Source organism: Aspergillus mulundensis (genome assembly GCF_003369625.1).
Source record: "Aspergillus mulundensis strain DSM 5745 chromosome Unknown scaffold_1, whole genome shotgun sequence".
NCBI lineage: Eukaryota > Fungi > Ascomycota > Eurotiomycetes > Eurotiales > Aspergillaceae > Aspergillus > Aspergillus mulundensis.
This window is the reverse complement of record NW_020797889.1, coordinates 2,240,637-2,260,157: the sequence shown is the minus strand read 5'-3', so window position 1 is coordinate 2,260,157 and position 19,521 is coordinate 2,240,637. Positions and strand designations below refer to the sequence as shown.

The following is a 19,521-nucleotide window of genomic DNA, read 5'->3' as shown; positions in this document are numbered from 1 at the left end:
TCACCCCGACACAATGGCATCTGAGACTGTAGCCTGGATTGGCCTGGGGAACATCGGCCGGGTACACCACCTGCCCCTCATCGAAGAACAACGGCTAACAATCCCAGGGAATGAGCCGCAACATTGCGCTCAAAGGTCCCCAAAAGACCCCGTTGGCCCTCTACAACAGGACCGCATCCAAAGCAAGCGCGTTTGCAGAGTCCATCAACGCCGAGAAGTCCCAAGCGGCTGTTGCGGTCTCATCTCTCTCCACAGCCGTCGAGGATGCCTCCATCACCTTCATCTGCGTCGGCGATGACCCAGCCCTCGACCAGATCATCAACACCATCACCTCAGACGACTCCCTGACCCTCAAGGGCAAGATCATCGTCGACTGCTCCACCGTCCACCCAGACACATCCCGCCGCATCCATTCCACCCTCGCCTCCAAGGGCGCATCATTCATCGCGTGCCCCGTCTTCGGCGCCCCCAACGCCGCCGACGCAGGCCAGATGGTCGTCGTCCCCGCCGGCTCCCAGGAGGCAATCAAGCGCATCCAGCCCTTCCTCGAAGGCGTAACCTCCAAGGCTGTTCTGGACGTCGGCCCCGAAGCCGAGAAGGACGTCGGCCGCGCCTCGCTGCTCAAGGTCCTCGGCAACACGTTCATCCTGAACACCGTGGAGACGCTAGCTGAGGGTCTAGTCGCCGCTGAGAAGTCGGGTCTGGGCACGGACGTGTACCAGCAGTGGGTGTCGACTATGTTCCCCGGCCCGTTTGCGAAGTATGCTGAGCGCATGGCGACGGGGGAGTACTTTAAGCGTGAGGAGCCGCTGTTTGCTGTTGATTTGGCGAGGAAGGATTTGAGGCATGCTGCTAGCCTTGCCGAGGGGGCTGGCATGAGTCTGCCTAGCGTGAAGGTGACCGATGACTTCTTGAAGGTTGTCAAGGAGGAGAAGGGAGAGAAGGGGGACATTGCTGGTGTTTATGGTGCTATTAGGAAGGCATCTGGCTTGCCTTATGAGAATCAGTGACTTGATTCATGTGAATAGACATGTGCTCTTATTTAACTGACAAGCCATCTACCTTTCGTTATGCTGTACTCGTAGTCCTACCATGTCTTAGGTACCACCTGCCCATACTTGAGACAACACCAAGCACGCGGAACTGGACGAGAAACAACCCACGCATCGCGGTCAATTTATCCAGCAGGCTGAGCATGAGTGTGCAAGTATCCATTGGGACAATGAAGGGCATGCGTGGTGGAGAGCAGCCTGCAACAACTACAAGCCTAGGGTACCTACCTAGGGCTGTCTTGTACCTTAAACCAGTGCCTATTATAGTCCGAAGTCACCTTGAAAGCTTTCTGCTGAACATGAAACATCACCGCCAACCTCTTCTCTAGTCCACTGCTCAACCTACCATTCTAAAACATACCCAAAAAGAAGCTCTCCCTTTCTACACTCGTCCTCCCGCTCGTCATTGCTGCTGAAATGGCCGCGGAAATGGCCGCACCGGTGCAATGAGTATGTTTTCCTAAGCGCTTATCTATTGTCTTTCTCTCAAGGACGGGGCTAACTCCACGGAATACAACAGAACAAGTCAGTAGCCCACGTCATATCTCCGGCGGGAGTTTACCGGAAGCACTGGGGAATGTCGGCGGAGTATCGGGCGCTCTTTCGCAGGCGAAGATACCGTTGCTGTGGAATTTGGGGCAGTGATTGAGAATCAGGATAGGTGGGCTTTCTGTGAGACAATATCAGATAGAATGCGCGAGATAGAACTTCTTGATCATGTGTGGTATTGATGTCTCATTCATTCTTGATCTTTTGGGGGTCATTGCTATCGCTAGTAATCGCTAGTTTGGTTATCATGCAAAATAAGGATAATAAAGACAAAGCGTTGTTGTCATGGCCATCGTCATGTCTCGTCATCAGTCGTCAAGGGCTGGTAATAGGCAAGAAGGTGAAAAAAAGAGTGCAAAGTGAGTGTGACCAGAGTCGGGTATAAGGGTGAGTGCGATCAGTGTTGAAAGGGCGACCAGTGTCAAAAGTGAGTGTAAGAACAGTTTTAATTGGCCATGTCCATATCATCTTCGACTTCCACACGCGTTCCTAGGGCTTGCCTGCCTTCTTTGATCATGGCCTGTAATTGTCGATTCAAGCGCTGTAAGCTCGCATCCTCTTCGCGTTCTAATCGTCTTTGTTTGGCAAGGTAGCGCTGGGTTTCGACCGAGACCGGACTTTCATGTGGCTTTGCAGGTGCGGAGAAAGGAGAATGTGGAATGAGCGTTCGTCTAGAAGGACTGCGGCGGTGAACCACACGGCGAGGAGCATGGCTTTTGCGTGAACGGGGACGATTAGAAGGCATGCTATGGCTGGCCGCGCCTTCGCTTTGGACTATGACCCAACTTCCGCGGAGGGCTTCCTCTCCAGCTTCCAGTGGATATTCGCCGGGCACGGAGACAGTCGGTTTTTCGGCCGGTGTCGGAGACAATGACGAAGATCGAGGGGGAATAGAAATAGGGTAGGGTGTGGATGAAGGACGGTTTTCACGGTCATCGTCAAGTGAAGGCTGTGGAAGGTCGAGTGGATAGCCTCGACCACCACCAGCATAGAATCCGCGAAACGGACCAGACCAACAAAAGTCCCAGACCTTTTCCACCACACTGAGGACCGCCTGACTCCACCGGAAAGGCCTAGCTTCGGTCGCCATCTGCTCGGGCACCGAAGCTTTTTCGTCTATACCGGAAGGCGAGGCAGCGATGACCATGGAGGGGTCATCAAGGCGGCATCGTTTGCGACGGAAGTCATCAACAGATTCTGTTAGACTTGCGTCAAGAGGAGTTCGAGGATAATCGTGATAGCGACTGGGACGGTGAATATCATGGTCCTCGTGATCATAAGTCTCATCGAGGTCCCCGAAGTAATCATTCGCTAGCGGTGGGGGTCGATGAGGTGTCTGGAGTACATTCACACGACTGTAATCCTGGCTCTGGCCCTGACGGCACCGTTTGCGCTGAGGTACGGAGATGGAGCGGTATAGAGCAGATGACGCTGAGGCTGTTGGGGGGACCTGGAAGAGTGGAGATGGAGCTCCCACAAGATCGAGATGCGGGGGAACGGGCGAGTCGAAGAGGAAGGAAGAGGCTTGCATTATCATAGACCCTTAGATTATTCAATGATTCATCAATGCATGAGATGTAGATTGAGTGGTTAAAAGAGCGAAAAGATGGAGATGGAGAGTTGCAGGAAGAGAAATGGAAAGGCGGAGTTTCCCCAAATCATATCGTGAGGAGTCGAGCTAAATCCCAGCCACCACATTCACCGGTTTTTCAACAACCCTCAACATTTAGGGTCTAACTCCTTAAATTTAGGGCTTTACAGTCTCTGACTTGCCCAGTTTACACCAGCAGCCTCTAATCCCTCTTCACCATCCACCAACACACACCATCCCTCCGATCCGCGACCTCCATCGCCCGCTATCACCGCTTCAAAGTGCGACCGCGCAAAGTCCAGCACTGCATTGTCAAAGGTCCCTGGTTGTAGCCAGACTGCGGGAATACCAACCGAGTGGGCCTCCTGGAGCAGAGGAAGAGTGACCGCTGGAGGAGTCACCACCGACAGTGAAGTCTGCGACGGGGAGGACAGCAGGCGGGGCGATGCGACAGTGTCGTAGGAATGGGAAGGCGACAGTTGAATACTGGGAGCGCGAGGATTCAGAGGGGTCACCGGCAAAGAATGCTGATGATACCAGGCCAGAACTAGCACCAAGGTCAGTACACATGATCTCCTCTTTATCTCTTAGGGTTCGTACGCTTGTAGCCAAACTTGTGGGAGTCGTTGCTTGCTCCAGCGACGGCAAAGCGGGGAGACGAGAAGAATCGTTTGACTGCCTCCATTTGCAAAGCTTGATCTTATAAAGGGTAGATAGAGGACGGTTTCGTGAATGAAGATTTGTAGAAAGGCAGGATGAGGGGCAACTGTCATCATTAAATATCTCCGATCATCCCTCGATTTCATCATTTCCAAACCTCGGTTCCTCATCAGCTCAACACCGTCAGATGCGATCGCCCGATTTTGTCTTGCTCTATTGCATTTAGTTTCGCTATCTACTGGATGCCCCCTTTCATTCCTTCCAAACGTCAGTCCTCTGAGGAGCCACCCCCTTCTAAACGCCATGCCATCGCTGCGGCGACTTCGCCCTCCGGTAGCTCTCCTCTAACACCAGTCTCCGACTCTTCCTTGACTCCCGTTCCGACCGACTTCGACAATAATCTTAGTGATGATGAAGATACGAAGGTTATCTCTGAATCTGATGACGGCGACTCCGACGAGGTCGATTGGGAAGATGCCATTCAGGAAGACGCCGTCCAGTCCGCGGCTCCCACCACCACCTTCGTATCCCCGCACGAGAACCTAGAGCTGACTTTAGATCGGAATGAGGTGCACCTGGAAGATATCCTTCAAGGTCAGAAAGCGCCGTCAAAGATCGAGCGCCAGATCCGTATTCTAATCCATCGTCTGCATGTGCGGTGTCTACTCGCCCATAATGCCGTGCGCAACGACTGGATCAATGACACAAAATGCCACGATATTCTACGAGGGAAGCTGCCACCTGCGATTCAAAGCGAAATACAGAAATGGCGCCGGGCATCTGGTCTCGAGCCGCCAGAGCCACCTAAAGAGCCGCCATCGCAGAAGAAGAAGAAAGACAGGCAAACCAAACGCCAGGCCCAGTCGCAACAACGCGATTGGGGTGAGAATTCGTCCCGGCAAGAACCCGGACAACCTGATCTGAGCAATGGCGATCCCATAATCCACCTGATGCGTATCCTTGCTGCATACTGGAAGAGCAAATTCAAGGTTACAGCGCCAGGTCTCCGAAAACGTGGCTACCGGCCCTTGGCCCAACTACAGGCCCAAATTGCCTCCTTCCATAAAGACAAAAACGACCACGAGCTCTACGGGGAGCTCGTTCCCAGCGTCGAAGAGTTTCGTCAAGCTGCCGAGCGCATGGAAGGCTCTCGCGATATCGGCGCGCAGCTTTTCACCGCGCTACTTCGCGCGCTCTCAATCGAATCTCGCCTTGTTGCTAGTCTACAACCGCTCGGCTTTGGTTGGACAAAGGCAGAGTCGTACACTTTGCCAAAGTCGAAGGAGAAGCAGACGCCTACCAAGGGAGCAACGAATGGAAATGATCATTCTAATAGTGATGACGAGGACGAGGAAGCTCAGCCCTCCTCCCGTGGCCGGAAGTCTACGCGGCGGTACGACCAGGACCTCCCTTTCCCGATCTACTGGACCGAGGTAGTATCTCCGATTACACATCAAGTGGTCTCTGTCGACCCTCTTGTGCTCCCCAACGCGGTGGCGGCTACCCAAGAGCTCCAAGCAGCATGGGAGCCGCGCGGTGCCAAAGCGGAAAAGGCTAAACAGGTAATATGCTACGTAATTGCTTTCTCAGCCGATAAGACTGCGAAAGACGTAACCACTCGGTATTTACGCAGGCGGACCTGGCCTGGGAAGACCAAGGGCTTCCGGCTGGGGAAGAAGGGGCCTGATGATGATCCGCTGGACTGGTTTCGTGTTCTTCTGCTCAACTATAAACGCCCGCATAAGGATCGCAGCGCCGTCGACGACATCGAGGATGCTCAAGACTTGGTCCCTAATCGGCCGACAAAGAGCAAGCCAACAGATGAAACAGTCGACACTCTGCAGAGCCTACGCACATCCACTGAGTTTGTTCTAGAGCGCTTCCTCCGCCGGGAAGAAGCCCTCCGACCAGGCGCTCAGCCCGTTCGCACCTTTACCCCGGGCGGAAAGAAGAAGACCAATGCCAAGGGCAAGGGCACAGCAACGCCGCCAGCAGAAAGCCCCAAAACCGAAAACGTCTATCGCCGCTCTGATGTTGTCAAATGTCAATCTGCTGAAAGCTGGCACAAAGAAGGCCGCGAGCCCCGACCCTCCGCGATGCCTCTCAAACGCGTCCCCATCCGCGCCGTCACTCTCCTTCGCAAACGCGAAGTGGACGAAGAACTTCGGCGAACAGGCCAAAAGCCGCTTCAGGGCCTTTACTCCCTTGAGCAAACGCAAGAGATTATCCCTCCACCAATTGTAGACGGCGTCATACCGAAAAACGATTACGGCAATATCGACTGCTTCGTCCCTCGCATGGTTCCAGAAGGCGCAGTACACATCCCCTTCTCCGGCACCGCGCGCATCTGCAAGAAACTAGGCATTGACTATGCCGAAGCTGTTACAGGATTCGAGTTCGGCAGCCAGATGGCCGTGCCTGTTATCGAGGGCGTTGTCGTAGCGGCCGAGAATAAAGATCTTGTGAAGGACGCATGGCGCGCAGATTACGAGGAAAAGCAACGTAAGGAAGCTCGAAAGGCTGAAGCGAAGATCTTGGCGACCTGGCGAAAGTTTCTGTTCGGGTTGCGCATTGCACAGCGCGTACAGGAAGAGTATGCTGAGGATGAGGAGGGGCATTTACCTGATGCGCATAATCCCTTTGCAAGCCGGAAGGCAGCATCTGCACAAGCACGAACGCAAACCAGTACGCCAATAGGAGAAGAACACCCGGCAGGCCTTGTAGACGAAGACGAGGAGGAAGCTGCGGATCGGGGCGGCGGCTTCCTTCTGGGTGGGCACGACGATGTCGATGACAGCCTGATCGTGGAAGAGAGAAAGCCTCCTGTGCGAAGAGTGCCGCGAATCTCGCACAAAGAAGATTCTCCCACTCTTAATGATGAAGCTCACCTTGGCGGCGGATTTCTACTCGATGGAGACGACGATATCGATGACAAGGATCTAGTTGTGGAAGAGAGGAAGCCGCCTGTGCGGCGAACCCGAAACGTTTCTTACAAAGATGAGTCCCCAGACTTCGATGAGGAATCGTCGCCGGAGGAGTATACGGAGGATGTGGCTTCTCCACCTCCAAAGCGCAGACGTACTCGCAATTCTAGGAAGACATGAAATGGGACGTCTGTTTCTCTCGGTTCATTCGGAGTTCAAATTTCTCTAGGAATAGGTGGATGGATGGAACGGTGTTTGGTCACAATAGGAAGGCTCATGAATAATGCTGTATACTAGTCAAAAGGGTCATGACTCGTGTATTATATGTTTCTATCCTGCGCTGAATCTAGACATTATTAATGTAAAAAGACACGATGATCGTTAGATCATCATGTCCAAGGAGACACTAGGTATCACCATCTTCCCCTAGACCGCGAAGGTGACTCCGTGGTAACATACTCCAAATCCCCCTCGGCACGATCATCCCCCGAGTCCTCATACGCGTCCGCGCTGAGTTCAAAGTTCCCAATTGGACTGACATGCACGGCGGGCGACGCAACAGGACTCAATGCAATTCGCGGTCTGGACTTGAATACACTTGCGTAGTCAGCCTGCTCCTCAAATAACTCGTCCCGCGGCGTTGATGCGCGGCTGGGGAAATCATTGGCAGTAGAAGATGTCTTGGGAGGTGTTTCGAATTGGTTCACCGGAAAAGAGACGCGGGATTTGCGAGATCGCCGAGGACGCGGGGGGTCGCGAGGTGGAGGAAGTAGGGACATGGATTTGCGAGTGCGTTCGGCGAGGGTGTAGGTTTCTCTAGGCTGTTCTTCCTCCTCGGGGGTTGTTTCTGAACGCTGTTCGGTGGGAGGAGATTCGGGTTCGGCCTGGGGTGGACTTTCGGGTATTCCCTCGAAAAAGGACATAGACTTGCGGGTGCGTTCGGTGAGGGTGAATGTTTCTCTAGGTTGACGCTTGGACAATTCTTCCTCGGTGTACTCATATGTGGTGGGTTCGGCAGGTGGTTCGAATAACTCCGGTCTTGTGATGGATAGAATCGGCCTTGATACCTTCGGATTGGGTTCGGCTTCGGCTTCTATCTCGGGCTCGGACTTACGGACAGTCATTGGCAAGGCCTGTTGCTGTGTTGAAGGGCCATTGATGCGCTCCATTGCTTCAGAGATGGAGTGCAGGATGTGCTGGTCGCCGGCTGTTGGAGGTCCTCGATTTACAGGTTGTCGCACCGCTTTTGATATACTGGCAACAGTGAGGGCCTGGTGGTCACGGAAAAGCAATTGAGGGGTCTTCTTCGTGTCCGCAGGCTTGGATGGAGATGCCACTCCTGAATGCTTGAGCGAAGCAGAATACTGATGCCATCTCTGTAGACGTGCTCGCTGTCGTGAGATGCGGTTCTCGAGGTCCAGGACCAAGTCAGGGCGAGTCGAGGTAGTTTGGAGGTCATCAATTGTGGAAGCCTTTGCCTGGGACCAGGCATTATCAAACGGCAGCTCTAAAAAGGCGTCGCGACTGCTGCTAAGGCCTCCGTAAAGTAAAGCATCGGCCCACTCCACACTTCCTTGCCAATTCGCCTTCGTCTCCCGGGCGAGAGCCTCCAGGTCACCCTCCTGTATCTGTATGGCATGGTTGTCAGACGTGGACCGGGCCTGGATTTCATCCTTCTTCCTATCCAGAAGCTGCGAGAACTTCTCATGGGTGTCGCGAACACGGCCACGGCGCTCACCGAGGGTGCTCAGCGAAGCTCTATGAGCAAGGATCAACGGTAGCAGAAGGGGATACTCCTGCTGAGTTAGGCCGGAAGCGAGCGAGAGGTCAATAGCAGGGTTTCGGTCCTGCGCTCTTCTCCGTAGCACATTGGTAGAGAAGACAGCTAGGATTTCGTCGAATTTCTCGCCTTTGCAATCGTCCAACATGGACTTGCGCAAGATGCTTTCGCGGCCCAGATCTCCATTCTTCTTCAGATCGGACAATACACGGAAGAGGGCAGCTCGTAGATTGACGGACTGAAGAGGTTCTAGTGGTGGGAAAAAGGGGCGAAGTTTCTAATGCGACAGGCATCCTACCATCAGCTCTTTGAGTTCTTCAGGAGCAGTGGTCTGAGCGGGGGACTGAACCTACATCGCGAGCAGTCTCTGGATCCCAAAGTGCGACCAAACGATACAGAATCCACTCAACAGACTTGATGCGCTGGCGTTGGTTCTGGGATGAGGGTGAGAGAGTGCGTAGTGTGATGCCCGGCCAGTCTTCGAGCTGGTCGAGCTCCAATAATTGGAGATTGCGGATCAGGACGGTGTGGGAGGATTGAGGAGGCCAATTGGAGGGTTTTGGTCGGGGGGTTCTGGACGATTGCATTTCTATTTGTTTGTCAGTGATGTCACAGAGCATTAGATAACTGCCTACCTATCAGATCAGGGGCGTGAAAGACTCCGGACTAGAGAGAGGTTGTCAAAAGAGTTGTTTACAGTGGAGAGGAACGGCGGCCATGGTTCATTGTTTGGTTCCGCGGTCAACTCGTTTTTGCTTTTCTTCTCCTCATCTTCCTCACTTCTTGCCTCCCATTCTCTCTTTTACCTGTAATTTCTGTCTTTTCAGGGCATCTCCATCTGCTCCTTAAAACTATCCTCTCCGTCTCTCTGACATTCTTTCTTTTCGCGCTCCAAAATGGGTTCCCAAACTCCCTCCGAACAAGGCCTCTGGACCCCTCAATCCGGTCCGTCCACCCTCCAACCCACCGAGCTTTCTCAACATCACTAACGGCAGCAGTCCTATCTACTCTCCCTTACCCTCCCGAAGAGAACTCGACTTCTCCAGTCCCGTTCTTCCACCTCCTCGAGCGGCTAAAGACCACAAAGCGCGAAGGATGGCGCCGCTTTGACATCAACCACGGCGAGTCCATCTCCGACCACATGTACCGCATGTCGATGATGACTATGCTCGCCCCTCCCTCTCTCGCTGCCCGTCTGGATCTACCCCGCTGCATGAAGATGGCCCTTGTTCACGACATGGCCGAATCGCTCGTCGGCGACATCACTCCCGTTGACCCTGTCAAGAAAGAGGAAAAGGCCCGTCGGGAAGCCGCTGTAATGGAATACATTTCGAACACGCTGTTGCGCGGTGTGCCGAGTGGAGCCTCCGCAGGCGACGGTATCCTGGCTGTCTTTAATGAATACGAAGCGAACGAGACGCTTGAAGCGCAGTTTGTCCATGATGTTGATAAGATGGAGCTTCTGCTGCAGATGGTGGAATATGAGCGGAGTTACGAAATCGACCTTGAGGAGTTCCTGAACGTTGCCAAGCGAATTCATCTTCCGGAAATCAAGGAATGGGCGGAAACCGTGCTGGAGGAGCGCAAGGCACTCTGGAAGTCAAGGCAACAAACGTCAGAATCTGAAGCTGCGGCATAAACAGCGACTCGCGGATCTGCCAAACGAGCCATGGTCGAACCATGAATCGATACATTTATTCATGAGTGATACGTTGATGGTGAAATGTCTGACGATACCGCATCTCTATTTTCTTATCTAGTTCTCTTGATTCTCTGACTTAGAGGCGTTGTACGGTCGATCCTGAATAGATACCAACCCGCATCATTAGACATAGCATCACAACAATGGAAGCAAAGCTCTATCTTATTAGCATTGTCCACGAACTGTGCCCATGTCATCCCATTGGCTTTGTACCCGTTGATTGTGACTAGCTCAATCAACAGGCTCCTTTTCCATCTCCCTCGCCAGCATAGCAGCCTCAGCCTCCATCTCCTCATTCCCCCTCGCAACCCTCGCCTCGTCATCAACCTTCAACCCCTCCCTGTTATCTCTCCTCCCCTTCAACCCCCTAGTAAGATCCCCCTCCTCCCCATCCAACTTCTCATAGACCTCATCCGTACTACTCATATCCCTCTTCTTCCGCGGAATGATATGCGCATGAACATGCGGCACGCTCTGTCCCGCCTCAGCGCCGTCCTGAATCGCGATGTTGAGACTTGTGGCGCCGTAAACGCGCTCGAGCATCCGACCGACGCGCCGCACTGTGAGGAATAGATCTGCTGTTTCGGGGGGTGTCAGATCGGAGACGCGGGGGACGACGCGGCGCGGGGAGACCAGGACGTGGCCTGGCAGGATAGGTTTCAGGTTTACGAGGGCGATGCTGAGAGGGGTTGTGTGGAAGACCTAGTAATGGGATATGGTTAGTTAGGAGTTGGATATAGGAATGTGGAGAGAGGTGAGGTAAGTAAGGGGTCTTGTTTGGGGTTGGAGGAGAGTTGGAGAGGACGGACCTGCGGGGTGACAAGGAAGTGGCCGAAATGGATTGGCCCGCTTTTTGGGAGGGGCATCGTAGAGTCTTCAGGAGAAGGATCGGACATGTATATAGTTGGTAGAGTGAACGAGACTAGGGAGAGTTTAAAGCATGGTATGGTGTGTTGGTTTGGGTGCGGAGCGCAAGGTTGTTAGGAAATTCGGAGGTGATGCGGAGAACGGAGGAAGGCGGAAGTATCCATATCCTACAAGGTACCCTAGCAGCCTTCACTTCGTGGACAGATTATCATTACACAGCAGATATGGGTATCATTATTAATTCTGTAGGTAAGTATAGTACATGAATCTTAGATCTTGGAATAACCCAATACGTCGAAACCGCATAGAAAGGCGTATTACAATCGTAGCATGAGCACTGTCTCGTCACATGAAGGAAAACACCGATTTCGCGTGGCATCCATCAGTCTTCTTTAGCAGGCTCCTCTGCCTTCTCCTTCAGCTCGAGCTTCGTCTCCGGCTCGGGCTTCGTCTCCGGCTCTGCTTCAGGTTCTGGCTCCGGGCTTGCGGCTGCTGGTTCGGATTCGGGGTTGGACTCCGGTGTCTCCTCCTCTGGGGCTGCAGAAGGAGATTCTTCGTTATCACTGTCTGTTTGTTGGATGCCTCCATGTTCTTCTGTGGCTGGGGCCGCCTCGGTAGTCTCCGTGGGTTCGTCGTCCGGCTCAACTTCAGCAATAGTAACCTGAGAATCGTCGCTTTGAGTGGGAGACCGGACCGGCTCACTCGGTAATTCACTGACAGGCTCTGGCGGCGACTGTGTTTTAGGCACTGCTACTTCCGCCGGCGGTAGCTGTGGCGGCTCCTCATTGTCCTCTGCGCTCTCGCTAATGGTTGTGACGCGAGATCCCATCGAAGGGCTAGACTTGTGTCGTCGAGTGGTAGCACCAGTACTAATTGACGCGGGCTCTACTTGATCCAGAGGAGGTAGCAATGATTCATTGTCCTTGCGCAAGATTGTCAATCGACGCGGGTCGCTCTGTTCCGGCACATGTTGTGGTTGATGCGCCTCTTCTCCTTCTGCTTCAGGGGGTACAGTATAGTTGTCGTCCGGGATAAGACGGTACGTATCGCAAACGGTTTTGAAGAACATATACAGTCCATCATGGGTCTCCACTTGCCAAAACACTTCCCGGTGCTGGAACCAAGCATGCGCGAAGATGCGATACAGCCTCCGAAAGATGTTCGTGAGATGCCTCAAGCCCGCCTGCGGTCCGCCCCCAGACTCCGATCCCAGGGTGAGCCTGCTTGGAAAGTGCTTCGGCGACGTGAGGATATTGGTGGCCCAATCGAGTGTGTGGCAGCAGTAGTCAATGGCACAGCAAGCCTTGGGCGGATCATGAACGGCGCAGAGATACTGCCACTCCGACGCGCGCATCTCAGGGCAGGTTTGTGAGGAGCAAGGTGGGTTCTCAGCGAAGAAGGCGATGATGAGATTGTTCACTTTCATGGTCAAGAAACGACAGAGTTCGTACAGCCATAACGACCGCTCAACACCCTCCGGCGGCTCCGCAAGCTGGCGGGCAACCTCTCGTTGGATCGGAACCACTGTGTCGGAGTCCTCGGGCCGCGTATAATGATTATAGAGCGCTTTTAAATGCTCTTGAAGTTGGAATGGGGAGTCAAGCTATACAGAAACAGGCCGTGTTAGCATGCCAGGGGGTTGTGAGATGCCTCGGTTGGGCATCGATTTGTTTGCTGACCTGCGGAAGAGGAATTAACGGAGGGCCAGCGGCCATCTCACTGCTCTTCGACCCTGGGCGAATCCTCCTTGTTGGACCATCATCTGCGCCGGGTGAGACACCTAAAAGTTGTAGATCTGCCTCTCCGCCGAACGACTCGCCAACCGACGGCGACTGGGGTCCGATCTGCACCTCTGTGAACGGAGGGGGACTGGGAAGCCGCGGAGAGCTTGACGGGGAGACTCCCGCAGCAGCCATTGTCAGGGAGCTGTGGGAGGAGTATATCAGAGAGCGGACGGGAAGCAAGCAACAAAAGGAGGGAGGGTTCGGAGGAGTTCAGCAGTACGGAGTAGACAGATAGACAGCCGCCGACGGGACCTAGCCCTTCTCCAACTGAAGAACGGAGCTAAAGATAGGAATCTGCCGGGCGGTGAGAGACAACTAGCCCATGACCGCTGTAGCCCTATTTCTAAGCCCTATCTCTTTCCCCTCTTGGTAACGTCATTGATCTTCCAATTGCCCCGGATTCTGTCTACTGCTGCAGAGCCGCAGTACTGCTTCTCAACTCCGAAGTGGGTTAGCTTATTCTCCCAATATGGATAATGACGACGCTCCCCCTGAGCTTGTGGATGTCTCCCAGCCCCCAGAGTCTGAGCTTCAATCCTTGTCTCTGGAAGAGCCTCCGCAGCAACGCGTGCCTATCACGCTGGTGACGGGTACGACGAACATACTGTAGATTCTTTGATTAGAAACATGAATGCGGAATACAGGGTGGCTGATACTGCGTTCTATAAGGTTACTTGGGTGCCGGTAAAACCACACTGCTCAACTACATTCTCACTGAGAAACATGGCAAGAAAATCGCTGTGATCATGAACGGTATAAGTCATCCGTAAGCCACTACATACAAAACCCCAGCTAACATGGCTCAGAATTTGGGGACTGTAAGTCTACCACCACTTGTCACAAGCATAACTTGAAGGAAGCTCAAGCTTACGTCCCCCAGCAACGGACATCGAGAAACCTATGACCGTCAACCAAGACGGCCAGGAAGTCACCGAATGGCTGGAAGTCGGCAACGGCTGCATTTGCTGCTCAGTCAAGTACGCCTTCGTCATCCCAACATATCTACACAGCAATACCTAATCCAGACCGCAGAGACTCCGGCGTCATGGCCATCGAATCCTTAATGGAACGCCGCGGCACATTCGACTACATCCTGCTCGAAACAACTGGCCTCGCAGACCCAGGGAACATCGCCCCGATCTTCTGGGTAGACGACAACCTCGGCAGCTCGATCTATCTTGACGGGATCGTCACGCTCGTCGACGCCAAAAACATCCTCCACCTGCTTGACGAGCCTACGCCAGAGGAAACCGTTCCCGTGGATGACCACAAAGATGATCACCATGATCACGAGCATTCTGGACCGGTCCTGTCTATGGCACATATGCAGATCTCCCACGCGGATGTGATCATTCTTAACAAGACGGATCTTGTTATGCCGGAAGAACTCGAGCGCGTCCGGGATCGCGTGACAGCCATCAACAGTGCCGCGAAGATCCATGTTACGGATCACAGCCGCACGCCTCAGATTGAGGGGGTTGTGTTAGATCTTCATGCGTACGACCATCTCGATAGTCTTGATTTCAGCCAGAAGGGGCATAGCCATATCGATCCGGTAAGTCCAACCTCAAATAAGCATTAACAGCCAACTAATACATGTACTTAGTCCATCTCAACAATAGCCCTAACGCACCCACCCCTACAGCCCTCCAAGGTCTCCCTCGTAGACGCCTGGCTGCGCTCCGTCCTCTGGGATTTCACACGTCCGTCCAGTTCTGAACCGGAATCTCACAAACTCAGCTTCGACATCCACCGGCTGAAAGGTATCCTCGCTTTCTCGGACGGGTCAAGTAAAATCATTCAGGCTGTGCGCGAGGTCTTTGAGATCCGCGACGAGGTCGCCTCCAGCTCGGATGAAAACCAGTCGAAATCACAATGTAAGATTGTTTTGATTGGACGGGGCTTAGGCGACGTTGGGCCCTGGCAGAGGAGTTTCGAGGAGTTTTTGGCGAAGGGTGAATGAAACGTATAAAGCCATGAGGTTGTATATAGCTAGGGTTAGTATACAATGCATAAAGGATTGCATATAATGGCGACTCATGAAAGCCTAGTTATGTCAGAATAAAGATACCCGTGACCGAAGGAAAGAATTCTTTTGGATTAATACAGTCACCCTCAAGAATGGTAGATGGGTGGGCTTGTAGGTACTAAGTAGGTAGATAGATGCCGCGTCCAAATCAACAAATAAATGCATCAATCAATGTACAAATATGTGAGGCGTGCATGCAAAGGCTCGAGGGCACTGACAGAGACCGGGAAGCTGAACAGGACTTGGAAGAAAAGCAACAGAAAAGAAAAGAAGATGAGAGAAAACCAACTCTGGGAAATGACTAGGGTAACAGACGGTAATCAAAGCAAAAGCAAAAAAAGACCATCCATCCATTCGTGTATCATCATAAAGGAGGCAAAAAGAAAAGGGAAACAGGCCAGTGAAATAAGCAGGAAACGCAGGGAAATGCAGTCAGTAGGGCCTTAGGACGAGGCTCTGAGTTGATCGAGTCTGTCCAGTGATGCTGAGTGAACTGAACTGAAACATGCTAGGTAGATATGCAGCTGGTAAAAACGGGATAACTTATCAAATAGAATTTTATGTGACGGAAGACGGCAGCGATATCCAATTGAGCAAGATTAAAAGAAACCATGAAGTCAGAAAAGAAAGGAAAAGAACAAGGAATGAAACTCCAAGTTTCGCCGTCATAACCCGCTCGCTGCATTGTGCTGAAACGCAAGGAGGTAAGCAATAAGTATACAACGCAGGAATACTGCGCGGAAATGTTGAGCATATGTAGCGAATTTAATCAAACATTTTTATCGAGGTCGTGATGGATAAGTCATACAAACTGTAAGACCTTGTCGGTGAATGCTGGGTTGATGGGTAGATGGGAGTCGTTTAGGTGGGGGTTTCGGTCGTGGGTGCTATGCTGCGGGTAAGAAACGGGCTGAGCCTCAGGAGACGACGGTATAGTAGTTGGATGTTTGCTGACTGTTGCTTCAGTCGAGCATTTTGCGGCCGGGTTAATGGGTAGGTGAGAATTGCTGAGGAAGGAATTTTGGTTTTCGTCCTGGACGATCGGTTGAGCGTTGAGAGCGTGCTTCGTATCTATCCCGTGGTCGAGTGCCTCCCCTGACGTTGTGGCTGCATTGGCGGACAAGCTGAAATTGCTGAGGAAAGCATTCTGGTTCTGGTCCTGGGCGATCTGTTGAGTACATCGAAACGACAGGTCAGGAGCCGCTTTGATAGCTATGCTGTAGTCGAGCGTTTCCCCTGAGGATACGGCGGCTGGGCTGATGGGCAAACAGGAGTTGATGATGTTTTGGAATTGTATGTCCTGCAAGGAATCCTGATTTGGCACGTTCTGAGAGGCTGACAGAGCAGTCGTTGGAGGTTTAAAACTGCTCGGCGATTCAGTTGCTGCTGGATTAATGGGCAGGCGCGATTCGCTCAAATTCGGAACCCGGTCTTGTATGGCTTTTTCGTGACGTCCAGAAGCTTCAGTCTGCAGATTAGATGCTCTTTCCGGCTCGGGGATCTCTGTCTCCGGTAACTTGGCCGCTGGATTTATGGGTAAAAGAGAGTCGCTTAAAGGAGAATCGTGGTGATCGTCTGCAGAATATTCAAAAGTCGACTGAATATAAGATTGCGCCTGGGAATCGACGCTTTTTTGCGTCGTTTCTTCCAATCCTAGAACGGCCGGGTTAAAGCGTAAACTTGACTCGCTCAAAAGAGTGCTCTGCTGGGCGATAATTTGTGGGCTATTTTCCAATGCCAACCTTGAGGACGCTACAATCGGAGGCTGCTCAATGTGGCCTGTTGTCGTGGGGATCAACTTCTCCTGTATGTCGGCCGCCGGATTGATTGGTAGTGCAGACTGCAGAAGTGTTGACACATCCTGCAGCGGCTCCTGACTAGACTGGGCTTCGGTCGCCGAATCCAACGGGTATATATCGGCAGAGGCCTGTATGGTGGCTAACTGCTCAGGGGGGTTGTAATGGACAGAACTGTTGCGAGACGGGGTTTTCCATGAGCCAACACCAACCAGTTCACCTGACAACGGTTCGGCATTGAAAAAAGGGTCGACCATTGTCATATCTGTTGAGGAGCTTCGGTAACGAGGATCAACGCCAAACTCGTCCTCTTCATAGTCAAGTGATGAGCTTCTCCGAAATTGGTGTGCGGCATCCGGGTGTGTTGGGAGCCTCGTTGGTACAATGTCATTCACAGCACTCCGCTCATCGAAGATTATGGATTCGCTTTTCCTTACTCCGTTCGGCTGCGTCGCCACGTCATACAGCTCGGGTCGCCGTTCTTCCTCCCCCTTGTTGGCAAACGCCCCGTCCGTTTCAGGTGCAGAAAAGCTCTCGAAGCTGTCACTATGCGGCTGGTATGGGATCTGTGTATTGCTGTGGCCAAAGCTCCCTATCTGCCTGCCGCGTGGGTACAAGAACGCAGCGCGCGAGTCGTACAAAGGCAGGGCGCCATTGTGTAGACCCACTCCAATGCTTGTCTGGGGTTGTATTCTAGGCAGCTGGTCGAAGGTCCCTGTTTCAGGAGGGAAGAAATTAAGCAGTTCCTTGGCAGATAGTCGTTGTCGAGGAACAGGGCTCAGGCAAATAGACACCAGCCTCCGATAATAGTCCGGTAGGGGAACGTCATCGTCCAGCACGAATGGTCGGCGCTGCCGCTCGGGTTCGTCTTCCTCCATAGCCAAAGCCCAGAGTGTCATGCCCAATTGAAAGAGGTCCGTTTTGACCCCAATGTACATCGATATACGTTGGTTGCTCTCGATCTTCGCCGCAATCTCCGGGGGTTCCCATCCAACCGGACAACCTCGTCTGTTGATGTCGATAATCTTCGCGTCATCGTTAGCGTCGACCACAATATTCGACAACGTGAAATCTCCCTGGACATAGCCAGTCTCGTGGATCTCGCTTAGGCCGTGCACAATCTGTCTGGCCCAACGCTCGCGGCGCTCCCAAGAAATCGTCCCGCGGTATTCATATAAGATATCCACCAAGGCTCCCTTTTCAGCAAAACTAATGAGAAGTCCCTTGACTACCTCTTCTCGGTCATCCACCACAACTCCTTCCACCTGAATCACATTTGGCGTTCCTTGAAGCGCATGTAGGGCGTTGATCTCGTATAAGAATTCGTCGACGGTATCCGGTCCTGGGATCTCCTTCTTTATAAACGACCTATCGCCCAGTCGTACATTATATACAAATCCTGACAAGTGTGCCTCGAAGTGTAGCCGGTGCTCAGGGACGAGTCGCGCTTCGGGTAAATGGCCGATACTGGATATAGGCGGATAAGGGATGATTTCGTTCACGTCCTCGGTTACATGGACATGCAGACGACCGTCGCGCGTCTCTAGTTTCAGGTTCGTGACGGTGTCGTAGAATTGAATTTCGGGGAGTGATTCGCGAATTGACTCGTAGATGCGGGCACACTTGTCTCTCTGGTACCGTAGTTCCTTCAAATCTTGTTCTAGAGACTCAGGTTCGGCATCGCGATAGTCGCACGAAATTGTAACGCGACGCCATCTGTTGGCGGCTTCGGCGTAGGTGACGAAAAATTTTTCCCTCTCTGAGCGATCCCGAAAGTGCATGCTCAGGTTCAGAATCCACCGGCGCTCCAGCTCCATGTCGAAAATATCAACAGGATACCCCTCGGGAGTATCCGTCACCTGGGGGAAGTGGTCCCATTCCGACCTGACGTCGTTGTTCTGGGGGGTCTCCTCATTCGCTTCCGGAGGTTTGTCGACTCTGGTTGAGGGGTTCGGGTCTGGGTCCGGGTCGTCGCGCGGCCAGTTGATCTCGGGAGCGGATAATCTGGGATCCACGACAGACTGTGGGGACTTTGTCCGCTGCAGGCTCAATGTACGACGGTCGGCTGAAACAGCGCGAGGCCGGGGCTCTGAGTCGACGGGGGAAAGTCGATCCCGATGCTCGGAGTGTTGTCTCCTGAAGGTCGTGGATCGGGGGAGGCCAACGCCGACCCTTCTCGACAGACGGCGCGTGAGGTTATCGTGGGATTTGGGTGGTGGAGAATTGGTGCTCTTGGAACGATCGTTGGACGCGGGGGAGGAAGAATCACTGCTCGCACTCGCAGGGGAGCGAGAGGGAAAATCTCGGTCATCGCGGCCAAGCCATCGCCGGAGACCCAGGCGATGCCACATGCTCTGCTTGGGACGCGGCAGCTCGACCTTTTCCGGGTCCAGCAAAAAGGCCAGAGACGACCTGGGCGAGCTACTGGAGCTATCGGCAATGGAGATGGCCATTCAGCACAACCCAAGAGTTCAAGACGGTCGGGAGGAGGAGGACGACTTGAAGACTCGAGGGGGCTGGGAAGGCGACGGCCATAAGAAATTATTGCGGCGGAATTCCCGTGGACAAGGGTTTCAGAGGGAAAACTCGGAGCAGATTAGGTAGTAACAAAAAAAGAAAAAGAAAAGCAATTATAACCTGACAGCGCTTGAGAAAGATCAGAGGAAAATTTAAACAGCCCGAACTGGAGTCAGACAAATCAGACAGATCCAGGCAGAGAGCATCGAATGGTCCTCGACGAGTCGGTGAGGGTTCAGCGTCGTAGCAGGTCGCACAACAGCAGAGGAA

General features: G+C 53.0%; 10 protein-coding genes across 10 annotated transcripts; 4 read left to right on the top strand and 6 right to left on the bottom strand.

Annotated features, from left to right (window-relative positions):
• Positions 1-13: 13 nt before the first annotated feature.
• On the top strand, positions 14-1,010 carry DSM5745_02243 (NAD(P)-dependent oxidoreductase; the record flags this gene model as incomplete). Its single annotated transcript, XM_026744259.1, has 2 exons — positions 14-61; positions 108-1,010. 2 exons carry the CDS (start codon positions 14-16, stop codon positions 1,008-1,010), a joined length of 951 nt encoding a protein of 316 aa, XP_026607422.1.
• A 1,036-nt stretch (positions 1,011-2,046) lies between these two features.
• Positions 2,047-3,132, bottom strand: DSM5745_02242 (uncharacterized protein; the record flags this gene model as incomplete). The annotated part of the gene is made up of 1 exon (XM_026744258.1): positions 2,047-3,132. One exon carries the CDS (start codon positions 3,130-3,132, stop codon positions 2,047-2,049), a length of 1,086 nt encoding a protein of 361 aa, XP_026607421.1.
• Positions 3,133-3,356: 224 nt separating this feature from the next.
• DSM5745_02241 (CoA-binding protein) lies at positions 3,357-3,877 on the bottom strand (the record flags this gene model as incomplete). The annotated part of the gene is made up of 2 exons (XM_026744257.1): positions 3,357-3,739; positions 3,793-3,877. 2 exons carry the CDS (start codon positions 3,875-3,877, stop codon positions 3,357-3,359), a joined length of 468 nt encoding a protein of 155 aa, XP_026607420.1.
• Positions 3,878-4,094: 217 nt separating this feature from the next.
• On the top strand, positions 4,095-6,956 carry DSM5745_02240 (Rad4 family protein; the record flags this gene model as incomplete). Its single annotated transcript, XM_026744256.1, has 1 exon — positions 4,095-6,956. One exon carries the CDS (start codon positions 4,095-4,097, stop codon positions 6,954-6,956), a length of 2,862 nt encoding a protein of 953 aa, XP_026607419.1.
• Positions 6,957-7,189: 233 nt separating this feature from the next.
• Positions 7,190-9,143, bottom strand: DSM5745_02239 (uncharacterized protein; the record flags this gene model as incomplete). Its single annotated transcript, XM_026744255.1, has 2 exons — positions 7,190-8,833; positions 8,910-9,143. 2 exons carry the CDS (start codon positions 9,141-9,143, stop codon positions 7,190-7,192), a joined length of 1,878 nt encoding a protein of 625 aa, XP_026607418.1.
• Positions 9,144-9,452: 309 nt separating this feature from the next.
• On the top strand, positions 9,453-10,195 carry DSM5745_02238 (HD domain-containing protein; the record flags this gene model as incomplete). The annotated part of the gene is made up of 2 exons (XM_026744254.1): positions 9,453-9,501; positions 9,555-10,195. 2 exons carry the CDS (start codon positions 9,453-9,455, stop codon positions 10,193-10,195), a joined length of 690 nt encoding a protein of 229 aa, XP_026607417.1.
• Positions 10,196-10,489: 294 nt separating this feature from the next.
• Positions 10,490-11,124, bottom strand: DSM5745_02237 (HIT family protein; the record flags this gene model as incomplete). The annotated part of the gene is made up of 2 exons (XM_026744253.1): positions 10,490-10,960; positions 11,068-11,124. The coding sequence occupies 2 exons, from the start codon at positions 11,122-11,124 to the stop codon at positions 10,490-10,492; spliced, it is 528 nt and encodes a 175-aa protein (XP_026607416.1).
• Positions 11,125-11,507: 383 nt separating this feature from the next.
• Positions 11,508-13,041, bottom strand: DSM5745_02236 (Mob1 family protein; the record flags this gene model as incomplete). Its single annotated transcript, XM_026744252.1, has 2 exons — positions 11,508-12,728; positions 12,805-13,041. 2 exons carry the CDS (start codon positions 13,039-13,041, stop codon positions 11,508-11,510), a joined length of 1,458 nt encoding a protein of 485 aa, XP_026607415.1.
• Positions 13,042-13,378: 337 nt separating this feature from the next.
• On the top strand, positions 13,379-14,872 carry DSM5745_02235 (CobW family GTP-binding protein; the record flags this gene model as incomplete). The annotated part of the gene is made up of 6 exons (XM_026744251.1): positions 13,379-13,499; positions 13,579-13,668; positions 13,716-13,727; positions 13,790-13,886; positions 13,942-14,464; positions 14,516-14,872. The coding sequence occupies 6 exons, from the start codon at positions 13,379-13,381 to the stop codon at positions 14,870-14,872; spliced, it is 1,200 nt and encodes a 399-aa protein (XP_026607414.1).
• An 868-nt stretch (positions 14,873-15,740) lies between these two features.
• On the bottom strand, positions 15,741-19,187 carry DSM5745_02234 (protein kinase family protein; the record flags this gene model as incomplete). The annotated part of the gene is made up of 1 exon (XM_026744250.1): positions 15,741-19,187. The coding sequence occupies one exon, from the start codon at positions 19,185-19,187 to the stop codon at positions 15,741-15,743; it is 3,447 nt and encodes a 1,148-aa protein (XP_026607413.1).
• Positions 19,188-19,521: the final 334 nt, after the last annotated feature.